The 25,420-nt window shown below is 48.4% G+C and overlaps 1 protein-coding gene across 3 annotated transcripts in view; it reads right to left on the bottom strand.

Annotated features, from left to right (window-relative positions):
• The window catches only part of pdcd11 (programmed cell death 11), a 99,789-nt gene that overhangs the window by 51,528 nt on the left and 22,841 nt on the right, over positions 1–25,420 (bottom strand). For all 3 annotated transcript variants that reach the window (XM_068053197.1, XM_068053199.1, XM_068053198.1), the window contains exons 10-15: positions 24,608–24,732; positions 23,764–23,824; positions 22,247–22,393; positions 16,300–16,551; positions 11,065–11,214; positions 1,250–1,444 (exon numbers count right to left, since the gene is read on the bottom strand). In XM_068053197.1, coding sequence (XP_067909298.1) covers positions 1,250–1,444; positions 11,065–11,214; positions 16,300–16,551; positions 22,247–22,393; positions 23,764–23,824; positions 24,608–24,732 — 930 coding nt within the window. The remainder of the gene's footprint in view (positions 1–1,249; positions 1,445–11,064; positions 11,215–16,299; positions 16,552–22,246; positions 22,394–23,763; positions 23,825–24,607; positions 24,733–25,420) is intronic.

The raw sequence follows: 25,420 nt of genomic DNA, 5'->3' as shown, positions 1-25,420 counted from the left end.
ACATGATCTCCGTCAAAGCCATGCTGACTATCCCTGATTAATCCCTGCCTCTCCAAGTGGAGATTAATCCAGTCCCTCAGAACTTTTTCCAATAGTTTCCCAACCACTGATGTTACACTCACCGGCCTGTAATTACCTGGTTTATCCCTGCTACCCTTATTGAATAATGGTACCACATTCGCTGTCCTCCAGTCCTCTGGTACCTCTCCTGTGGCCAGAGAGGATTTGAAAATGTGTGTCAGAGCCCCTGCAATCTCCTCCCTTGTCTCACATAACAGCCTGGAATACATCTCATCTGGGCCTGGGGATTTATCCACTTTTAAGCCTGCTAAAACTGCTAATACTTCCTCCCTTTCAATGCTAATATGTTCAAGTATATCACAATCCCCCTCCCTGATCTCTACACCTACATCGTCCTTCTCCATAGTGAACACAGATGAAAAGTAATCATTTAAAACCTCACCTATGTCCTCCGGCTCCACACACATTGCCACTTTGGTCTCTAATGGGCCCTACTCTTTCCCTGGTTATCCTCTTGCTCTTAATATACTTATAAAATGCCTTAGGATTTTCCTTTATCTTGCCTGCCAGTGTTTTTCCATGTCCCCCCCCTTCGCTCTCCTAATTACTTTTTTTTTTTTAAGTACTGCCCTACACTTTCTATACTCCTCTAGGGCCTCCACTGTTTTCAGCACTCTGAATCTGCCATAAGCCTCCTTTTTTTCCTGATCCAATCCTCTATATCCCTTGACATCCAGGATTCCTTGGACTTGTTGGTCCTACCCTTCACCTTAACAGGAACATGTTGGCTCTGAACTCTCACTATTTCCTATTTCAATGATTCCCACTGGTGAGATGTAGACTTTCCTACAAGTAGATGCTCCCAGTCCACTTTGGCCAGATCCTGTTTTATCATATTGAAATCAGCCTTCCTACAATTCAGTACCTTTATTTCCAGTCCATCTTTGTCCTTTTTCATAACTACCTTAAATCTTAGAGATATGGTCACTATTCCCGAAATGCTCCCCCACTAACACTTCTACCACTTGTCCAGCTTCATTCCCTAGGAAATGTGACGCTTCCAAAAGATCTTTCAACATTAATACGAATAATCCACCCACCCCATAGCATCTTATATTATTCATGGGATGGTCTATTTATCTGACACATCACGAAACTCTTTCCATTGAAAATGTACCTGAGAAATGAAGACTGGTTTTGGCTAAAGTTTAGGGAGAATAAAGGATACAATTTGGCCACGGCTTTGGCTTAAGCACATGACACTGGAGAGGACATCACCCTCCTGCAACCTCCCAACAAGGAGCCGGCAATTCGACACGTGGTCCGACAGGTGCATCGTCGGGAGAAAGGCAGGTACACGCTCTGGGAGGATGGAGACCTCCAGTCCATTCTCCACCTTCACCAACACTTCCACATCCACAATCTGAAACACAGAACCAATCAGCAGCAAGTAGATACATTGTAAGAACAACATCCTTTGGTTTCCCAACATTTAACACGCTTACCTAATAAAACTCCGTCAATCTCAGTTTTGAAATTTTCAATTGACCCTCCCCCAACCTCAGCAACTTTTTGGGGGAAGTGTTCCAGATTTCCACTCCCCTTTGTATGAATAAGTTCTTCCTGACATCACCCCTGAACAGTCTGGCTCTACTTTTAAGGTTCTGCCCCTTTGTTCTCCCCAACCCCCCACCAGAGGAAAGAGAGAGAAACTATCTGCTCTATCAAATCCTTTAAACGTCTTAAACACCTCAATTAGACCACCAGGTAATCTTCAACACTCGAGTGATTACAAGCCTGTTTTCAATTTAACCCCATCAGTCCTGGTATCATTCTGAATCTGTGCTGCATCCTCTCCAAGGAGCTGAATTGTGACTGTCAAAGTCTAATAATTAAGTAGAATGAGCTTTCGGCCAATTAGAATTTAATTGTTTGGTGAAGGAACTGTGAAGGTGGAAAATGCATAAAAGTCTGAAGCTTCAAATCATTAGTACCCAGCAGCGAATGACTGGCTTTTTAAAATTAAATAAAGTATGAATGTCAGTTAGAATTTAGACTCGGCCACCAACTTATTTTCTGTTGATGGGTCAGTTTCTCCCAGATTCCAAACTATTTCTGATGAGGTGCGACAAGCACCAGGTGTAGTTTGGATATGACACGTTTACCTGTCCAAGGGGCTGCTCCCTAACTTCTAACTGGCCCACACACAACACACAGTATTAAAAATGAAGTGGTCAGCAAGAACCAATCAGATTTGAAAATGACAGTCCCACTTCCACATGAAAAAGTAAACTTTAATTTGAAGCCACAGCAAACATTTTAAACTCAAAATTTCTGACTGAAATTTTACACTTAGGTGATATGCAGGGACTCCTATTTTAGCTCCAAACCGAGTGAGAACTTTCAAAGACTGGCACCTATCATACCTTCCTCAGGACTGGCCATTAATGTGGTGGGAAGGCCTGCGTGCTCCCAATAACCACACAGCTATGCAGGCAGGAGTACAACTCCTGGTTGCGACCATTCTCACTGAACAGGTCGAAAGGTCGGAGGTGGACTGAAGGTAGTGTACCATTTCTGGGCAGTGAGTGGTGACCTGACCAGGTAAAAATACTTATTGTAATGGAAACAACCCAGAGATAAGTGTGCTAAAGACTGGCAAATATAAATAGCAACCATGGAGCAGCACCATCTGCTGGGTGTGAGGGAAGCAGAGAATTCATTCAGAGGCAAATACCTTGTTGTGACAGACAGCAATGAAAGAAATGGCTGCCTCTTCCCACGAGGCACAGCAGTCCAAATAATTAATCAGATCTGTTATTTTATTCTCTCGGCCCGCACTGTGGGAAGGTCCCGACCGAGGGAGCGCCGCACCGTCGGAGGGTCAGTACCGAGGGAGCGCCGCACCGTCGGAGGTACTGAGGGAGTGCTGCACTGTCAGAGGGGCCTTCTTTCAGATGAGACGATATGAGGGCAAATGGGGCTACGGTTTAAATGAACGTAAAAGATCCCATGGTGTTGCGTCAGACAGCAGGGGAGTTCTCCCCAATATCTGGCCAGTATTATTTCTCATCACCAAAAAGATTAGCTAGCCATGATGTCATTACAGTTTGTGGACCTCGGCTGTCACGTTTCCTACTTTACACTTCGGGACACTGAGGTCATAGAAATTTACAGCATGGAAGGAGGCCATTCAGCCCATCGAGTCTACACCTGCCGACAATTATCCATCCACCCTACTCCCACTTTCCAACTCTTGGTCCGTATCCGTGTAGGTTACAGCATTAAAGTGCATATCCAAGTACATTTTAAATACGATGAGGGTTTCAGCCTCTACTACCTTTTCAGGCTGAGAGTCCCAGATCCCTGCATTCCTCTGGGTGAAAAGATTTTTCCTCAATTTCATTTTAATCCTTCTACCAATTATTTTAAATCTATGCCCCTTGGTTACTGACCTCTCATCTGAGGGAAATAGGTCCTTCCTATCCACTCTATCTAGGACCCTCATAATTTTAAACACCTCAATAAAATCTCCCCTCAGCCACCTCTATTCCAAAGAAAGTAAACCCAGCCAATTCAATCTTTCCTCATAGCTAAAATTCTTGATTCCTGGCTTCATCCTTGTAAATCTTCCCTGTACCCTTTCTTGTGTGATCACATCCTTTCTTGAACCGCTGCAGCCCATGTGAGGTAGGTACACCCACAGTGCTGTTAGCAACAGTGAAGGAACGGTGATATAGTTCCAAGTCAGGATGGTGTGTGGCTTGGAGGGGAACTTGCAGGTGGTGGTGTTTCCCTGCATCTGCTGCTCTTGTCCTCCTAGGTGGTAGAGGTTGTGGGCTTGGAAGGTGCTGTCTAAGGAGGAAAGATGGTGGAGGGGGTGAATCTTGAAGATGGTGGAGGGGGTGAATCTTGAAGATAGTAGATGGGGTGAATGTTTGTTGATGGGGTGCCAATCAAGCCGGCTGCTTTGTCCCGGATAGCATCGAGACTCGAGTGTTTTCGGAGCTGCACCCAAGTGGAGAGCATTCCATCACACTCCTGACATGTGCCTTGTAAAGGCTTTGGGGAGGCAAGAGGTGAGTTACTTGCCACAGAATTCCTAGCCTCTGACCTGCTCTTGCAGCCACAGATTTATGTGGTTGGTCCAGTTCAGTTTCTGGTCACTGGTGACCCCAGGATGTTGATAGTGGGGGATTTAGCGATGGTAATGCTATTGAACATCAAGGGGAGATGGTTAGATTCTCTCTTGTTGGAGATGGTCATTGCCTGGCACTTGTGTGGCACGAATGTTATTTGCCACTTATCAGCCCGAGCCTGGACATTGTCCAGGTCTTGCTGCATTTCTACACGGACTGCTTCAGTATCTGAGGAGTCGGAAATGGTGCTGAACATTGTGCAATCATCAGTGAACATCCCCACTTCTGACCTTATGAAGGAGGGAAGATCATTGATGATGCAGCTGAAGATGGTTGGGCTTAGGACACTACCCTGAGGAACTCCTGCGGTGATGTCCTCGGACTGAGATGATTGAGCTCTAACAACCACAGCCATCTTCCTTTGTGCCAGGTGTGACTCCAACCAGCAGAGAGTTTTCCCTGATTCATACGAGCATATGAATTAGGAGCAGGAGTAGGCCACTGGGCCCTTTGAGCTTGCTCCACCATTCAATAAATTCATGGCTGAACTGATTACTCCACATTTCCACCTACCCTCGATAACCTTCCACCCCCTTGCTCATCAAGAATCTATCTACCTCTGCCTTAAAAATATTTAAAGACTCTGTTTCCACTGCCTTTTGAGGAAGAGAATTCCAAAGACTCTCAACTCTCAGAGAAAAGAAATTCTCCTCATCTCGGTCTTAAATGGGCGATCCCTTATTGTTAAACACTGATGCCTAGTTCTAGATTCTCCACAAGGGGAAACATCCTTTCCACATCCACCCAGTTAAGACTACTCAGGATCTTATATGTTTCAATCAAGTGTCCTCTTACTCTTATCTTTCTTCATAAGACAACCCGCCCATTCCAGCTATCAGTCCAGTAAACCTTCTCCATACTGCCTCCAATGCATTTACATCCTTCCTTAAATAAGGAGACCAGTACTGTATACAGTACTCCAGATGTGGTCTCACCAACGCCCTGTATAGCTGAAGCATAACCTCCCTACTTTTGTATTTAATTCCCCTCACGATAAACAATAACATTCTATTAGCTTTCCTAATTACGTGCTGTACCTGCATACTAACCTTTTGTGATTCATGCACTAGGTCACCCAGATCCCTCTGCATCTCAGAGCTCTGCAATCGCTCACCATTTAGATAATATGCTTCTTTTTTATTCTTCCTGCCAAGGTGGACAATTTCGCACTTGCCCACATTCTACTCCATTTGCCAGGTCTTTGCCCATTCACAATCTATCGATATCCCTTTGTAGCCCCCTTATGTTCTCTTCACAAGTTACTTTCCTACCTATCCTGGTGTCATCAGCAAATTTAGTAACCATACCTTCGGTCCCTTCATCCAAGTCATTTATATAAATTGTATATAAATTCAATCATAGTATGATCGCTGCTACCTCGTGGCGCCTTAACTATGAGGCCATTCCTATATCGTTGCACAATACCAGGTCCAGTATAGCCTGCTCTCTGGTTGGCGTATTATTCGAAGAAACTATCCCGAAAACATTCTACATACTCTTCATCTAGGCTACCTCTGCCCATCTGATAAGAACATAAGAATTAGGAGCAGGAGTCGGCAATTCAGTCCCTCGAGCCTGCTCCACCATTCAATACCATCATGGCTGATCTCATCTCGGCCTCAACTCCACTTTCCTGCCCGTTCTCCATAACCCTTCAACCCTTTACTAATTAAAAATCTGTCTATCTCCTCCTTAAATTTACTCAATGTCCCGGCATCCACCGCACTCTGGAGTAGTGAATTCCACAGACTCACGACCCTTTGAGAACTAGTTTCTCCTCGTCTCGGTTTTAAATCTGCTACCCCTTATCCTAAAACTATGACCCGTCGTTCTAGATTGCCCCACAAGAGGAAACATCCTCTCTGTGTCTACTTTGTCAATCCCCTTAATCATCTTATATACCTCAATTAGATCTCCTCTCATTCTTCTAAACTCCATAGAGTAAAGGCCTAAACTGCTCAATATCTCTTCATAAGACAAGCCCCCATCTCTGAAATCAATCTAGTGAACCTCCTCTGAACTGCCTCCAATGCAACTACATCCTTCCTCAAGTAAGGGGGCCAAAACTGTACGCAATACTCATGAGGTGTGGACTCATTAATGCCTTGTACAGTTGCAGCAACACTTCCCTACTTTTATATTCTATTCCTTTAGCAATAAATGCCAAAATTCCATTTGCCTTCCTTATTACCTGCATACTAGTTTTCTGCGATTCATGCACGAGGACACCCAGATCCCTCTGCGCCGAAGCACTCTGAAGTTTCTCTCCATTTAGATAATAATTTGCCTTTCTATTCTTCCGACCAAAATGGATAACCTCACACTTATCCACGTTAAACTCCATCTGCCAGATTTTGTCTCATTCACCTAACCTATCCATATCCATTTGTAAATTTCTTATTTCTTTATTGCAACTTACTATCCCACCTATTTTAGTGTCATCTGCAAATTTGGCTATAGTACCTTCTATCCCTGCATCCAAGTCATTTATATAGATTGTAAATAGTTGGGGCCCGAGGACTGAACCCTATGGCACCCCACTAGTTACATCTTGCCAACCAGAAAAGGACCCATTTATCCCGACTCTCTGTTTTCTGTTGGTTAGCCAATCCTCTATCCAAGCTAATAAATTGTCCCTAACCCCATGTGATCTTACCTTGTGTATTAACCTTTTGTGTGGCACCTTATCAAATGCCTTCTGGAAGTCCAGATAAACTACATCTACAGGATCCCCATTATCCACTTTACTTGTTACATCTTCAAAGAACTCTAACAAATTAGTCAAACATGATTTACCCTTCATAAAACCATGCTGACTCTGATGGATTGTGTTTTGACTTTCTAAATGTCCTGTTATGACTTCCTTAATAAATTGGATTCTAACAATTTCCCAATGACAGATGTTAAACTAACTGGTCTGTAGTTTCCTACTTTCTGCCTCCCTCCCTTTTTGAATAAGGGCGTTATATTAGCATTTTTCCAATCCACTGGAACCTTTCCCGTATCCAGCGAATTTTGAAATATTATAACCAATGGATCCACTATCTCCGCTGCCACTTCCTTTAAGACCCTAGGATGTAGGCCATCAGGCCCTGGGGACTTGTCTGCCTTCAATCCCAATAGTTTGCTCAGTACTTTTTCCCTTGTGATGATGATTGTTCTCAGTTCCTCCCTTTCTATAACCTCTGCATTTCCTGTTAGTATTGGGATGGTACTAGTGTCCTCCACTGTGAAACTGAGGCAAAATACTGATTTAGTGTCTCCGCCATTTCTGTGTTCCCCACTATTAACTCCCCAGTCTCATCCTCCAACAGATCAACATTCATTTTAGCTACTCTTACCTTTTATATACTTCTAGAAGCTTTTGCTATCCGTTTTTATATTTTGCGCCAGTTTTCTTTCATAATTTACCTTTGCTCTTATTACTTTTTCAGTAATCCTTTGTTGATCTTTAAAAGTTTCCGAATCTTCCAGCCTGCCACTGGCCTTTGCAATATGGTATGCCTTAGTTTTTGTCTTTATGTTATCCTTAACTTCCTTGCTTAGCCATGGATGTTTTTTCCCCCTCTTAGAATCTTTCTTCCTCTCTGGAATTTTAGTTGGGATAAATTGAATATCTCCTTAAACATCTGCCACTGCTCATTAACTGTCCTACCTTGTAGTCTTCCTGCCCAGTCCACTGGGGCCAAATCTGTCCTCATGCCTATGTAATTACCTTTTGTTTAATTCCAGAACACTCGTGTGGGACTCCAGTTTCTCGCCCTCAAACTGAATTTGAAATTCTAGCATGCTATGATCACTTTTCCCTGGAGGATCCTTAACAATGAGATCATTTATTAATCCCACCTCATTACAGAGCACCAAATCTAGAATAGCCTGCTCCCTGGTTGGTTCCACAACATATTGCTCCAAAAAACAATCTCTAATACATTCAATGAACTCTCTCTCTCGAGGTTACCCTTGCCAATTTGACTAATCCAGTCTATATGCATATTAAAATCACCCATGATTATTGCCGTACCTTTCTTACAAGCCCCCAGTATTTCCTGGTTTATACTGTGCCCCACTGCGGAACTACTGTTTGGGGACCTATAGATTACTCCCACCAGTGACTTCTTTCCCTTGCTATTTCTTATTTCTACCCAGACTGATTCTACGTCTTGATCTCCAGTGCCTATATCGTTTCTCACTACAGCACCGATCTCTTCCTTCACTAGCAAATCTACACCACCTCCTTTTACTTCCTGTCTATCCTTCCAAAATACTGAGTACCCTTGGATATTCAATTCCCAAACCTGATTTCCCTGCAACCACGTCTCAGTAATCGCCATTAAATCATACCCATTCGTCTCTATTTGCGCTGTTAACTCATTTATTTTATTCCGAATGCTTTGTGCATTCAGATACAAAGCCTTTAAGTTTGTTCTATAATTAAATTTCCCTACTCTTGTACGATTCCTTGGTGCAATATGATGTTCACACATTCTGTCCCTTCCTTTTATTCCCTGGTAACAATCAGCCTCACCACTAACCTGCACTCCTACCTTCTCCTTTAACTTCCTGTTTTTCTATGCAACTGAACCCTCCCCGCACACCCCCCCCGCCCCCACTATTTAGTTTAAAGCCCTATCTACAGCCCTAGTTATACGATTCACCAGCATGATTCAGGTGGAGCCCGTCCCATCGGAACAGCTCCCTCCTTCCCCAGTACTGGTGCTAATGTCCCACAAATTTGACCCCATTTCTCCCACACCAATCTTTGAGCCACGCATTTACCTCTTTAATCTTATTGACCCTTTGCCAATTTGCTCGTGGCTCAGGTAGTAATCCGGAGATTATTTCCTTTTTGGTTCTGTTTTTTTTAAGTTTAGCCCCTAGTTGCTCATATTCCCTCAGCAGAACCTTTAACCTCGTTCTACCTATATCGTTGGTACCTACGTGGACCACGACAACTGGATCTTTCCCCTCCCACTCCAAGTTCCTCTGCAGCCCAGATGAGATATCCCGAACCCTGGCACAAGGTAGGCAACAGAGCCTTCGGGACTCTCGATCCTGGCCACAGTCTATATGCAAGTTAAAATCCCCCATAATTATCGCTGTACCTTTCTGATAAGCTGCCATTATTTCTTCCTTTATACCTGTCCTACAGTGTGGTTAATGTTAGGTGACCTGTACACCACTCCCACAAGTGACTTCTTGCCTTTATGATTTCTCATCTCTACCCAAACTGCTTCTACATCCTGGTCTCCTGAACTAAGGTCATCCCTCTCTATTGTGCTAATACCATCATTAATTACCAAAGCTACCCCCCAACTTTTCCTAGCTTCCCGTCCTTCCTAAATGCCATGTACCCTTCAATATTTAGATCCCAGTCCATGTCATCCTGCAGCCATGTCTCTGTAATGGCTATCAGATCGTACTTATTTATTTCTATTTCCACTCTCAGTTCATCTGTTTTGTTTCAAATACTATGTGCATTCAGATACAGAGCCTTTAGTGTTGTCCTTTTATTATTTTTGAAACCTCTAGCCTTATCTGTTGATTTACTCTTAGATTTGCATGCTTTGTCCCTTCCTGTCACAGTCTATCATTTCCCATCGACTCCATTTCTGCTAGGGCTCCTTGATGCCATACTCGGTCAAATGCTGTGTTGATGTAAAGGGCAGTCACTCTCACCTCATCTCCTGGAGTTCAGCTCTTTTGTCCATGTTTGGACCAAGGCTGTAATGAGGTCAGGAGCTGAGTGGCCCTGGCAGAACCCAAACCGAGCAGAAGGTTTCCTTGCCCATGTTTGAGACTTCATTGGGTCCAGAGTCGATGTTAATGACTCCCAGGGCAACTCGTTCCCCATTGTATACCACTGTGCTGCCACCTCTGGTGGACATACCCAGGGATGGTGATGGTGGTGTCTGGGACATTGTTTGCAAGGTATGGTTCTGTGAGTATGACTATGTCAGGCTGTTGCTTGACTAGTCTGAGGCACAAGCCCCCAAATATTAATCAGGAGGACCTTGCAGCGTCGACAGGGCTGGGTTAGCTGTTGTCGTTTCCAGTGCCTAGGTCGATGCCAGGTGGTCTGTCTAGTTTCATTTCTTTTCTTAGGCTTTGTAGCGGTTTGGTACAACTGAGTGGATTGCTAGGCCATTTCAGAGGGCATTTAAGAGTCAATCGCATTGCTGTGGGTCTGGAGCCACATGTAGGCCAGGTAAGGGCAGCAGATTTTCTTCCCTAAAGGTGGGCTTTTACAACAATCAACAATGTTTTCATGGTCACCACCAGACGAGCTTTTAATTCCAGATTAATTTAATTCAAATTCCACCATCCGCCATGGTGGGATTCAAACCCGTGTCCCCACAGCATTAGCCTAAGGCTCTGGATTACTAGTTTAGTGACATGTCCACTACGCCACCGCCTCCCCGGTGCTGTGACCAGAACTATATGCAGTACTCTAGCTGTGGCCTAACTAGTGTTTCATACAGTTCTAGAATAACCATCCTGCTCTTACATTCTATGCCTCAGATAATAATGACAGGTATCCCATGTGTCTTCTTAACCACCTGATCGACCTGTCCAGCTATCTTCAGGGATCTGTGGACCTGCGTTTTGAGGTCCCTTTGTTCCTCTACACCTTTCATTATCCTATCATTTACTGCATATTTCTTGCCTTGTTGGCCTTCCCCAAATGCATGACCTGACATTTCTCCATTTGCCAGTGTTCTGTCCACCTGACCAGTCCATTGATATCTTCCTGCAGTCTACAGTTTGCTTCCTCACTATCAACCACGTGAAAGAGTGTGAAAAGTGCTACAGAAATGCAAGTTTTTCTTTCCATGTTTGCTAATACCTTTCCAGTTGGGTACATTGAATGCCCTTTACGTCCCTTGGTGGTGCCATCAGCTTCAGTTCCCACTTCCTGTGCATCTTCGGTGGTTTTAAGGGACAATAGCAGCTTCTCCTGGGTTGGGTCACACTTCAGGACAGTGACCTTGACAACCTGGGGAGGGGTGAAGTGCAAAGGTTACCAGACAAGGGGGGGGGGGATGCAAAAAAAAAAAGGCACTGCACAAAAACATTGGCCCCGCTCTGAACACACCCCACCTTCCCACGGACTGGTCCCACTCCCAAGTAAGTAGCACAAAGTTCTGCTCGACTGAGTGCTGTGCGAAAAAGTGCCTAATTCGGAAGTTTGCTAAGTGTGGGAATTCAGTGCAGTGAGAGAGGAGGTGATGTTCTGGTCATTTACAGAAGCAGTGATACAAGAAAGAAGAAAGGGAGCTGGAGACAGTGAGACCCGAGAGCTGAAATCCAGAGGCATTAATTAGGTGAGCTGGTTGGTGACTGGTTGGTGACTTTTAAGGTTTTTTTCCTTTCTAGACTGGAACTTTCGTCTAAATTGGTACTGGGGAGATACAAGTATTGGGCTTAACTAGTTAAACTACTTCATATAATTAAAAATTATGAGTGATATTTCCAACAGTGTGTCTCCTGACAATGCAGAGCATGTACAGAGTGATCACGAATGTCATCCGTACATCTGAACACTTGCCAGCTTGCCAGTATGAATCCATTGGTGCACGTGCTGATGTCACCAATAATGATGTCAAATGGAATGATGTCTGCACGTTATGATGTCACCATGCACCAAGAGGGCAAGTGGCCAACTGGGGGTGGGGGGGGGAGCGAAGCGAGCGGCAAGGGTGTGGAAGCAGCAAGGAGGTGAGCGAGTGGCGATGGGGGAGCAAGTCGCTATTAAATTTCAGAAAGTTTTTTGTGGAAGGATAATGCTGGAGCCTATCTTTACTCAATTTCACATTTACTGTACAGAGTAAAAGGATTACAAACATATAGCTCCTCATTCAAACCCTCCACCAGTCCCAGTGAGTATCTGCTTATTTGTGCTCAAGTAAGACCCCAATTAACACCCTTCATCAGCATATAATTAAACAACTGATACACAATTAACAGTGGTGAGCAGTCAGGAGTGAAGGGAGGGAACAGCGAAGAGAAGGAGCGATTGCGGGGGAGAGTGGGGATGGAGGTGGCAATTGCAGCCATCGAGGTGAGAGGGGGTTTCAGTTTAATTTGTTTTTTGTGACAAATTGAGCAGTGCCATCTTTGTTACTGGCAGCTGCCTGAACATTGTCAATGAGGCTGCATTTGCACATGTGCCAATACTGCACCACCTAGTGGTTGCTTTGTCAGCAAGCGCAGCCTATTTCTAAACTTGAAACCCAATTAGTTCAATCAAACACAATACAGATGGCAGGCAGGTGATGTGTTCCAGCTCCCACATGCTACATTTGCTGGACACCAGTGTAATCCACAGCAACCACATCTGCAGCAAGTGTCTGGAGCTCGAGGAACTTTAGCTCAGAGTTGATGAGCTGGAGTCCGGATGTATCAGGGAGGGAGAAAGTTACCTGGACACTTTGTTCCAGGAGGCAATCTCACTCCTTTCTTCAGATTTAGTCCCTGGTCAGAGACAGGAGGATGTGATTACGAGAGAGACAGGTATGGGGATCTAGAAAGTAGCAAAGGAGGAGCCTTAGCCCATGCATTTGTCCAACAGGTTTGAGGCTCATGCAGCTTAAGTGGACGAGAGCAGGAACTGCAGTTAGAATGAGCAAACTGACCATAGCACCACAGTGCAGGGGGCCAGTCAGGTGGGTGAGGAGTAAAAAGGGATGTAGTAGTATTAGGAGACAGGATAGTTAGGGGGAAAGATACTGTTCCCTGCAGCCGAGCGCGAGAGTCCCAAAGGCTGTGTTGGCTGCCCAGTGCCCGCTAAAGGGCCCCTTAAAGGATGAGACTGGAGCATTAATAATGGGAAATGGCAGAGACTTTGAACAAGTATTTTGTATATGTCTTCACAAAAAGCATCACAAGAATAGCAGAAAATCAAGCGACAAACGGGAGGGAGGAACTTAAAACAATCACCGTCACTGGAGGAAAAATACTCAGAAAACTAACGGGACTAAAGACTGACACAAGTCCCCAGGACCCGATGGCCTGCATCCTAGGGTATTAAAAGAAGTAGTTACATTGGTTCTAATCATAAAATGTCAGCTGTGACTCAGTGAGTGTTACTCTTGCTTCTGGTAACATGGAAGATGAATTTGTCGAGTGCATCAGGGATTGTCACTTATAGCAATACATTGCAGAACCTACCCTGGAACAGGCTATTTTAGATTTGGGTAATGTGTAATGAGGTAGGATTAATAAGAGATCTCATAGTTAAGGATCCTCTAGGGGGAAGCGATCACAACATGGTAAAATTTCAAATTCAGTTTGAGGGCGAGCAAACTCTGGTCTCAAACCACTGTCTTCAACTTAAACAAGGGCAATTACGGAGGTATGAAGAAAGAGTTGTCTAAAGCGGACTGGGAAAATAGACTAAGAGGAAGGTCAGTGGATGAGCAGTGGCAGACATTTAAGCAGATATTTCATAACGCTCAGCAAAAATTTATACCGGTCAGAAAGAAGGACTCGATGAGAAGGATGAACCACAGGTGGTTAACAAAGGCGGTCAAGGAGAGTAACCAATCAAAAACTAAGGCATACAAAGTGAAGAAAACTAGTAGTAGGCCAGAGGATTGCAAAATCTTTTAGGAACCAGCAGCGGATGACTAAAAATCTAATAAAGAGGGAGAAAATTGATTATGAAAGTAAATTGGCAAAAAATATAAAAACAAACAGCAAGAGCTTCTATGGGTATATAAAAAGAGAGTAGCTAAAGTGAGCGTGGGACCCTTGGAGGAGGCGACTGGAGAATTGATAACGGGGAACAGGGAAATGGCAGATAATTTAAACCAATATTTTGGATTGGTCTTCACGGTAGAGGACACTATAAACATCCCACAGATATCAGATAAGCAAGGAGCTCATGGGAGGAAAGATCTTGTAACAGTCTCGATCACGAGGGACAAAGTATTTGACAATCTAATGGGCTTAAAGGCAGACAAGTCGCCAGGACCTGATGGCCTGCATCCAAGGGTATTAAAGGAAGTGGCTGCAGAGCTAGTGGAGGCATTGGTTGAAATATTCCACAACTCACTGGATTCCGGGAAGGTCCCAGTGGATTGGAAAACCGCTAATGTGATGCCCCTGTTCAAGAAGGGAGGGAGACAAAAAGCAGGAAACTATTGGCCAGTCAGCCTAACATCAGTCGTTGGGAAAATGCTAGAGTCCGTTATTAAAGATGAAGTAGCAGGACATTCAGAAAAGCTGAACGCAATCTAACAGAGTCTACATGGTTTTGTGAAAGGGAAATCATGTTTGACAAATTTGCTAGAGTTCTTTGAGGATATAACAAGCAGAGTTGATAAAGGGGAACTGGTAGATGTAGTGTATTTAGATTTCCAGAAGGCATTCGATAAGGTGCCACATAAAAGATTATTGCACAAGATAGGAGCTCAGGGTATTGGGGGTAATGTATTAGCATGGATTGAGGATTGGTTAACTCACAGAAGACAGAGAGTCGGGATTAATGGATCCTTTTCAGGTTGGAAAGACATAACTAGTGAAGTGCCACAAGGATCAGTCCTCGGGCCTCAATTATTTACTATCTATATTAATGACTTAGAGGAAGGGGGCAGAGTGTAATATATCCAGATTTGCTGACAATACAAAAATAGGTGGGAGGGCATGTTGTGATGAGGACATAAGGAATCTGCAAGGGGATATTGATAGGTTGAGTGAGTGGGAAAAAACTTGGCAGATGGAGTTTAATGTAGGAAAGTGTGAGGTCATTCACTTTGGTAGGAAGAATCAAAAGGCAGATTATTTAAATGGAGAGAGACTTCAAAAAAGTGCAGCACAGAGGGATCTGGGTGATCTTGTGCACGAAATATAAAAAGTTAGCATGCAGGTGCAGCAAGTAATTAAGAAGGCAAATGGAATTTTGGCCTTTATTGCTAGGGGGCTAAAAATAGGGAAGTCTTGTTACAACTGTACAGGGTGTTGGTGAGGCCGTACCTGGAGTACTGTGTACAGTTTTGATCCCCGTATTTAAGAAAGGATATACTGACATTGGAGGCAGTTCAAAAGAGATTCACTAGGCTGATTCCTGGGATGAAGGGGTTGACTTATCAAGAACGGCTAAACAGGTTAGGCCTTTATTCATTAGAGTTTAGAAGAATGAGAGGTGATCTTATTGAAACGTACAAGATTCTGAGGGGGCTTGACAGGATAGATGTTGAGCAGATGTTTCCACTAGTGGGGGAATCTCGAACTAGAGGACATAGTTACAGAATAAAGGGACATTCATTTAAAACTGAGATGTGAAGGAATTTCTTCTCTTAGAGGGTTGTGAAAGTCTGGAATTCTCTACCCCAGAGAGTTGTGGAGGCTAGATCACTGAAAGTATTTAAAGAGGAGGTAGATAGATTTTTGAAATATCGGGGAGTTGAGGGTTATGAGGAGCTGACACGATAGAGGAGTTGAGGTCCGGGGCAGATCAGCCATGATCTTATTGAATGGTGGGGCAGATTTGAGGGGCCGAATGGCCTACTCCTGCTCCTATTTCTTATGTTCTCATGTTCTGAGTCAAAGGTTGTGGGTTCAAATCCCACTCCAGAGACTTGAGCACAAAATCCAGACTGACACATTCAGTCCTATTCTCATTGAAACTTACATAATTCTTACAGAGCATGACAGGGTAGATGTGGAGAGAGGTTGTTTCCTCTGGCTGGTGAGTCTAGAAGCAGGGGGACACAGTCTCAGAATAAGAGCAGACCATTTAAGACTGAGATGAGGAGGAATTTCTTTACAGAGAGTGCTGAATCTTTGAAATTCTCTACCCCAGAGGACTGTGAAAGCTCAATCATTGAGCATGTTCAAGATAGAAATCGATACGATATCTGGATACTAATGATATCAAGGGATATGGGGATAACACGGGAGAGTAGAGTTGAGGTAGATGATCAGCCATGATCTAATTAAATGGCAGAGCAGGCTCGAGGGGCCAAATGGCCTACTACTGTTCCTATTTATGTTCTTATGAATGTACCCTGCCTTCCTTCACGGACTGGTCCCACTCCAAACCACCACCCCGCCCCCTTCCCACGGACTGGTCCCTCACCTGACCAATGTAGAAGACCTTCTCAGGAAACGGTACTGGATGGGCGCTCAGCTCCTGCTGTGGAACCAGACCTCGCACGCCATTGTAGAAGCGAACAATGCAGCCAAATGGCTTCACGCAGACGATGTAACCATGGGCCACCCGCCGGGGGACGGCCTCCTTGTAGCAGGTAATAACAGAAAGCTTTGAACCAACCAGCGTCTTCTTCCGAGTCAGGATAAGCTTCTTGGAGTCACTGTTTACTGTCAACACCTGAGGAGGAAACAACGTTTAACCCAAGGAGGAACTCTGCAGCTCACCTATTTAAAAAATATTTGTCTCTGGGTAGTGGGTGATACTGGCAAGGCAATGTTTAATGCCTATCCTGAGGGCAGTAAGAGCCAACCGCACAGTGTGGCACTGGAGTCACAGGGAGGCTGGACTGGGTAGGAAACCAGGCTCCTTTTCCTCAAAGGTGTCAGTGAACCAGTCTCCCTTCACAACAATCTGATAGCTTTCAGCTTATTTTCTGGTTGCAACCCACTTAATACACCAGAATTTTCAGAATTCCATTTCAGAACCTGACATGGTGGCATCAGAACTCACAACCTGCAGCTGCTAGTGCAGTCAGAACCACTAGGCTACTGTAACCGGCCATGCCTGTTCTAGGCCTACACACAGACAGGGTGGGTGGACACCAATGGAGAATGCTAAACTGCTCCAAATTCACTCAGCGTCACAATGAATTCCAACAGACTCACAGGCGGGAGACGGAGCTTCCTGATAAATCTCTTCACATCCCTGGCACCATCACCCTCTGCAGGGTGGGTAGAATGTGTCAGCCATGGCTCAGGGGGTAGCACTCTCACCTCTGAGTCAGAAGGTTGGGTGTTCAAGACACACCACCGACTTAGCATTTAATCGAGGCTGACATTGCAGTATTGAGAGAGTGCTGCACTGGTACAGGTGTCGTTCATCAGAGACATTAAAATCGAGGTCCCATCTGCCTTCTCAGGTCAATATCTAACCCTGGACCATCACTAAAAACAGGTAATCTGGTCATCGTCACAGTGCTGTGGGCAAGTTAACTGCCCCATTTGTGACATTACAACACTTCAAAAATACTTAATTGACAGTAAACCACTCTGGGAAGTCCTGAGGTTGTGAAAGGCATCATCGAGATAGGGTGCACCAAAGCACAGGTTGCTGGATCTAACACTGCCCCTTTCACTTGCACAGGAGCCTAGACAAACACTGCATACTCAACCCACACTGGACAGTGAACACACTGCACACTCACCCCGCACTGGACAGTGAACACCCTGCACACTCACCCCGCACTGGACAGTGAACAGCCCGCACACTCACCCAGCACTGGACAGTGAACACCCTGCACACTCAACCCGCACTGGACAGTGAACACCCCGCACACTCACCCCGCACTGGACAGTGAACACCCCGCACACTCACCCCGCACTGGACAGTGAACACCCCGCACACTCACCCTGCACTGGACAGTGAACACCCCACACACTCAACCCGCACTGGACAGTGAACACCCTGCACTGGACAGTGAACACCCCGCACTGGACAGTGAACACCCCGCACACTCACCCCGCACTGGACAGTGAACACCCTGCACACTCACCCCGCACTGGACAGTGAACACCCCGCACACTCACCCCGCACTGGGCAGTGAACACCCCGCACTGGGCAGTGAACACCCCGCACTGGGCAGTGAACAGCCCGCACAGGACAGTGAACAGCCCGCACTGGACAGTGAACAGCCCGCACTGGACAGTGAACACCCTGCACACTCACCCCGCACTGGACAGTGAACACCCTGCACACTCACCCTGCACTGGACAGTGAACACCCTGCACACTCAACCCGCACTGGACAGTGAACACCCTGCACTGGACAGTGAACACCCCGCACACTCACCCCGCACTGGACAGTGAACACCCCGCACTGGGCAGTGAACACCCCGCACTGGGCAGTGAACACCCCGCACTGGGCAGTGAACACCCCGCACAGGGCAGTGAACAGCCCGCACAGGACAGTGAACAGCCCGCACAGGACAGTGAACAGCCCGCACAGGACAGTGAACAGCCCGCACAGGACAGTGAACAGCCCGCACTGGACAGTGAACACCCTGCACACTCACCCCGCACTGGACAGTGAACACCCTGCACACTCACCCTGCACTGGACAGTGAACACCCTGCACACTCAACCCGCACTGGACAGTGAACACCCTGCACTGGACAGTGAACACCCCGCACACTCACCCCGCACTGGACAGTGAACAGCCCGCACACTCACCCCGCACTGGACAGTGAACAGCCCGCACACTCACCCCGCACTGGACAGTGAACACCCCGCACACTCACCCCGCACTGGACAGTGAACACCCCGCACACTCAACCCGCACTGGACAGTGAACACCCTGCACTGGACAGTGAACACCCCGCACACTCACCCCGCACTGGACAGTGAACACCCCGCACACTCACCCCGCACTGGGCAGTTAACAGCCCGCACTGGGCAGTTAACAGCCCGCACTGGGCAGTTAACAGCCCGCACTGGGCAGTTAACAGCCCGCACTGGGCAGTTAACAGCCCGCACTGGGCAGTTAACAGCCCGCACTGGGCAGTTAACAGCCCGCACTGGGCAGTTAACAGCCCGCACTGGGCAGTTAACAGCCCGCACTGGGCAGTTAACCGCCCGCACTGGGCAGTGAACCGCCCGCACTGGGCAGTGAACCGCCCGCACTGGGCAGTGAACAGCCCGCACTGGGCAGTGAACAGCCCGCACTGGGCAGTGAACAGCCCGCACTGGGCAGTGAACAGCCCGCACTGGGCAGTGAACAGCCCGCACTGGGCAGTGAACAGCCCGCACTGGGCAGTGAACAGCCCGCACTGGGCAGTGAACAGCCCGCACTGGGCAGTGAACAGCCCGCACTGGGCAGTGAACAGCCCGCACTGGGCAGTGAACAGCCCGCACTGGGCAGTGAACAGCCCGCACTGGGCAGTGAACACCCTGCACACTCACCCCGCACTGGACAGTGAACACCCTGCACTCTCACCCCGCACTGGACAGTGAACACCCCGCACACTCAACCCGCACTGGACAGTGAACACCCCGCACACTCAACCCGCACTGGACAGTGAACACCCCGCACACTCAACCCGCACTGGACAGTGAACACCCCGCACACTCAACCCGCACTGGACAGTGAACACCCCGCACACTCACCCCGCACTGGGCAGTGAACACCCCGCACTGGGCAGTGAACACCCCGCACTGGGCAGTGAACACCCCGCACTGGGCAGTGAACACCCCGCACTGGGCAGTGAACACCCCGCACTGGGCAGTGAACACCCCGCACTCGGCAGTGAACACCCCGCACTCGGCAGTGAACACCCCGCACTCGGCAGTGAACACCCCGCACTCGGCAGTGAACACCCCGCACTCGGCAGTGAACACCCCGCACTCGGCAGTGAACACCCCGCACTCGGCAGTGAACACCCCGCACTCGGCAGTGAACACCCCGCACTCGGCAGTGAACACCCCGCACTCGGCAGTGAACACCCCGCACTGGGCAGTGAACACCCCGCACTGGGCAGTGAACACCCCGCACTGGGCAGTGAACACCCCGCACTGGGCAGTGAACACCCCGCACTGGGCAGTGAACACCCCGCACTGGGCAGTGAACACCCCGCACTGGGCAGTGAACACCCCGCACTGGGCAGTGAACACCCCGCACTGGGCAGTGAACACCCCGCACTGGGCAGTGAACACCCCGCACTGGGCAGTGAACACCCCGCACTGGGCAGTGAACACCCCGCACTGGGCAGTGAACACCCCGCACTGGGCAGTGAACAGCCCGCACAGGGCAGTGAACACCCTGCACACTCACCCCGCACTGGACAGTGAACACCCTGCACACTCACCCTGCACTGGACAGTGAACACCCTGCACACTCAACCCGCACTGGACAGTGAACACCCTGCACTGGACAGTGAACACCCCGCACACTCACCCCGCACTGGACAGTGAACACCCCGCACACTCACCCTGCACTGGACAGTGAACACCCTGCACACTCACCCCGCACTGGGCAGTGAACACCCCGCACTGGGCAGTGAACACCCCGCACACTCACCCTGCACTGGACAGTGAACACCCCGCACACTCACCCCGCACTGGACAGTGAACACCCTGCACACTCACCCCGCACTGGACAGTGAACACCCTGCACACTCACCCCGCACTGGACAGTGAACACCCCGCACACTGACCCCGCACTGGACAGTGAACACCCTGCACACTCACCCCGCACTGGACAGTGAACACCCCGCACTGGACAGTGAACACCCTGCACACTCACCCCGCACTGGACAGTGAACACCCTGCACACTCACCCCGCACTGGACAGTGAACACCCTGCACACTCACCCCGCACTGGACAGCGAACACCCTGCACACTCACCCCGCACTGGACAGCGAACACCCTGCACACTCACCCCGCACAGGACAGTGAACACCCCGCACAGGACAGTGAACACCCCGCACAGGACAGTGAACACCCCGCACAGGACAGTGAACACCCTGCAAACTCACCCTGCACTGGACAGTGAACACCCCGCACACTCACCCTGCACTGGACAGTGAACACCCCGCACACTCACCCCGCACTGGACAGTGAACACCCTGCACACTCACCCCGCAGTGGGCAGTGAACACCCCGCAGTGGGCAGTGAACACCCCGCAGTGGGCAGTGAACACCCCGCACACTCACCCTGCACTGGACAGTGAACACCCCGCACTGGACAGTGAACACCCTGCACACTCACCCCGCACTGGACAGTGAACACCCGGCACACTCACACCGCACTGGACAGTGAACACCCCGCACACTGACCCCGCACTGGACAGTGAACACCCTGCACACTCACCCCGCACTTGACAGTGAACACCCTGCACACTCACCCCGCACTGGACAGTGAACACCCCGCACTGGACAGTGAACACCCTGCACACTCACCCTGCACTGGACAGTGAACACCCTGCACACTCACCCCGCACTGGACAGTGAACACCCTGCACACTCACCCCGCACTGGACAGTGAACACCCTGCACTGGACAGTGAACACCCTGCACACTCACCCCGCACTGGACAGTGAACACCCTGCACACTCACCCCGCACTGGACAGTGAACACCCCGCACTGGACAGTGAACACCCCGCACAGGACAGTGAACACCCCGCACACTCACCCTGCACTGGACAGTGAACACCCCGCACACTCACCCTGCACTGGACAGTGAACACCCCGCACTGGACAGTGAACACCCTGCACACTCACCCCGCACTGGGCAGTGAACACCCCGCACTGGGCAGTGAACACCCCGCACACTCACCCTGCACTGGACAGTGAACACCCCGCACAGGACAGTGAACACCCTGCACACTCGCCCCGCACTGGACAGTGAACACCCTGCACACTCACCCCGCACTGGACAGTGAACACCCCGCACACTCACCCCGCACTGGACAGTGAACACCCCGCACACTCACCCCGCACTGGACAGTGAACACCCCGCACACTCACCCCGCACTTGACAGTGAACACCCTGCACACTCACCCCGCACTGGACAGTGAACACCCCGCACTGGACAGTGAACACCCCGCACTGGACAGTGAACACCCCGCACTGGACAGTGAACACCCCGCACTGGACAGTGAACACCCTGCACACTCACCCCGCACTGGACAGTGAACACCCCGCACAGGACAGTGAACACCCTGCACAGGACAGTGAACACCCCGCACACTCACCCTGCACTGGACAGTGAACACCCCGCACACTCACCCCGCACTGGACAGTGAACACCCTGCACACTCACCCTGCACAGGACAGTGAACACCCCGCACTGGACAGTGAACACCCTGCACACTCACCCTGCACTTCACTTGGTCTCCCACACTGTACAGTTTTTCTGGATACTTCAGCGGAACGTCTGCAAGGTGTGTCCGAGGCACCAGCCCTCGGATGTGGTCTGTAAGCTTTACGTGCATCCCATATTTCTCCAGAGAGGTGATTTTACCCTGAAAAGCAGCAAAGGGATTAAAGCAGAGCATTGACAAATCTATTGGAAAAAAACTCCAGTTAGATTCCACCCAAGCCTCTGACACAGAGTCGCCATCTTGATTCGCACGCCAAGATAGTGAGTGTCTGCCCATCAAATGTTTTTTTTGAATATTATTTCATGGGATGTGGGCGTCGTTGGCAAGGCCAGCATTTACTTCCCACCCCTAATTGCCCTTGAGAAGGTGATGGTGAGTTGCCTTCTTGAACCGCTGCAGTCCATGTGAGGTAGGTACACCCACAGTGCTGTTAGGAAGTGAGTTCCAGGATTTTGACCCAGCGACAGTGAAGCAACGGCGATATAGTTCCAAGTCAGGATGGTGTCTGACTTGGAGGGGAACTTGCAGGTGGTAGTGTTCCCATACAACAGCTACCCTTGTCCTTCGGGGTGGTAGAGGTCGCGGGTTTGGAAGGTGCTGTCAAAGGAGCCTTGGTGTGTTGCACTTTATAGAACAGTCACAGGAGTCAATAAACACTCATTAGGAGTCAGTGGCTACAGGAGTGCCTGAATACACAGATCAGGTACCACTGAACATCAAGGGCAAGAAGGTGAGGATTGAGGGGTAACTGAATAATATGGATCAGAGATTGCTGGATGCTGACTAGAGGTCACTGGGTAATGAGCAGGAAGATTAACACTGGTTAATTTTACTTTTCCTGCTTGATCCCATGGGCACAAACCTCAACTCCCGCCCAGCCAGACCCGGTAATTCAGTCTGGACTAGGAAACAAGCCTGGGGGAACTTCTGATTCACTGAGATGGGGTGGAGGGTGTGGAATGGTAGCGGGGTTTAGAATTCTGCAGTTTTGGGACGCAGTCACACTGACCACATTTCTGTGCCTCGGCCAGGTCAGAAATCAGGATGGAGACACTTGACCAGGGAGTGGTGAGAGAGATGGACAAGGGGTTAGGTGGCAACCCTGTGTTAAAGGAAGTTGGAAAAAGCACGCGAGTTTCAAATTCAGAGTAATCAGGTTGGGCCCGTTGAGGGACTGAAAGAAAAGAGCTTGAGAGTCGAATGTACCAGAACAGAAGAAGAGGAAGGAAGTTGCTGTTGCACTGCTTGGTTTGCCAGTGGCTGCAACAAGGCTCCCCTGCAACACCAAAACCACGACCAGGGCTACAGGGAAGCCCGAAGAACCAGTACAAACATCTAATCACTCTCAAAAAACTGAGGAGGTGGAAGGAGCGGATTGCAACCGGGACTAGTTGAATAGGAGCTGGAGATGGTGCTGAGGCTGCCGTGTCCCTGGCCTGACTCCAGGCTGCTTGAGCAATCTCCATTTCACAATACTCAGTGTTTATCTTGCTCTGGCTGTAAAGACCTACCTCGACCAGCTGTCCCGACTGGATGTCCTGGTACTTCAAAAACGGGGCATCAAGAACGCTCCTGAAAATGAGAAGCTTAAAATGAAAGGAGGGTTCCAATGCGTCATTCATCATCCTTTCAGTGTCTGCTGGCCACAAGGGTTCCACGTGAATTGAATTTGTTCTATTTCTGTTCAACCTCATCCCAAAGTATAAAACCACCCCCCCCCCGCCCCGGTTAATTCAGAATGATTGGAAAATGTCACACCACTGCAGCAGACTACTGAGGTAAGGATACGGCAGATACTCTGTATCTAACGCCGTGCTGTACCTGTCCTGGGAGTGTTTGATGGGGACAGTGTAGAGGGAACTTTACTCTGTATCTAACCCCGTTTTTTTTTTCAGTGTAGAGGGAGCTTTACTCTGTATCTAACCCCATGCTGTACCTGCCCTGGGAGTGTTTGATGGGACAGTGTAGAGGGAGCTTTACTCTGTATCTAACCCCATGCTGTACCTGCCCTGGGAGTGTTTGATGGGACAGTGTAGAGGGAGCTTTACTCTGTATCTAACCCCATGCTGTACCTGCCCTGGGAGTGTTTGATGGGACAGTGTAGAGGGAGCTTTACTCTGTATCTAACCCCATGCTGTACCTGCCCTGGGAGTGTTTGATGGGACAGTGTAGAGGGAGCTTTACTCTGTATCTAATCCCATGCTGTACCTGCTCCCTGTTTCACAATAGATTACTTCCCTTTGGGTATCATTGCCCAGCGTTCTATCCTGGCAGTTACGCTCTATTGACTCTATTGAACATGACATCCCAACACTGATGACTAATCACAAAAAGAAACAGTCTGAGCTCACTCACGTTTTCAGCGACACCAGGGCCATCTGTTCCATGGGACTGTGGTCAATGACCCTGCACTTGTGCTTGGTGCCTTCCTTGAACTTGCTGGGGTTAAAGGTCAGCTTTGTGTCAGACAGATGATGTGTCTAGAATGATGAAGGCACAGGTTATCAGTTAGTAATTCTGTGACTTGTAGTACAGTCCCCTTAGAGAGGCCACTTTCATGTGAGCACAACACCCCCATAATGGGGAGGTTTATGGAATATTGATATTACAGCAATCAACAAGATCACCATCGCATAAACTAAACCGGACCCTGCAAGCAACCAACTCGCTTTATTTAAGTTACAGTCAAGTGCCTAACCCACACCACTTAGAGGAGATTAGAAGGCCTTAAGTACACACAAAGAGTAATTCAATTATAGTAAAAACAGAAAATGCTGGAAATATTCAGCATGTCTGGCAGCTTCAGTGGAGAGAGAAATGGAGTTAAAGTTCCAGGTCGATGACCTTTCATCGAGCAGCCTGTCCTAATACCTGCCTGGCTTTGCTTCTTTCTGCAGACACAGCACCAGGTCTCAAGCACAAAGGTAGCAAACATTCCCTTGCTGCACTGTGTAACACGGCTCTGGGAAATGTGCAAGAGAGAAGCTTGGCCCATCCCTTTCTCGGTATATTTACAGACACATCTCATCAGGCAGCTGACATATGAAAACCATCAAGAGGAATGGGTACCAGCCATGGCTGTGCCCACACACTCACCTACCTCAGAGTCAGCAGGTACCAGCCATGGCTGTGCCCACACACTCACCTACCTCAAAGTCAGCAGGTACC

This window comes from Heterodontus francisci, chromosome 20 (assembly GCF_036365525.1).
Source record: "Heterodontus francisci isolate sHetFra1 chromosome 20, sHetFra1.hap1, whole genome shotgun sequence".
Classification (NCBI taxonomy): domain Eukaryota; kingdom Metazoa; phylum Chordata; class Chondrichthyes; order Heterodontiformes; family Heterodontidae; genus Heterodontus; species Heterodontus francisci.
This window is presented reverse-complemented; position numbering and strand designations above follow the sequence as displayed.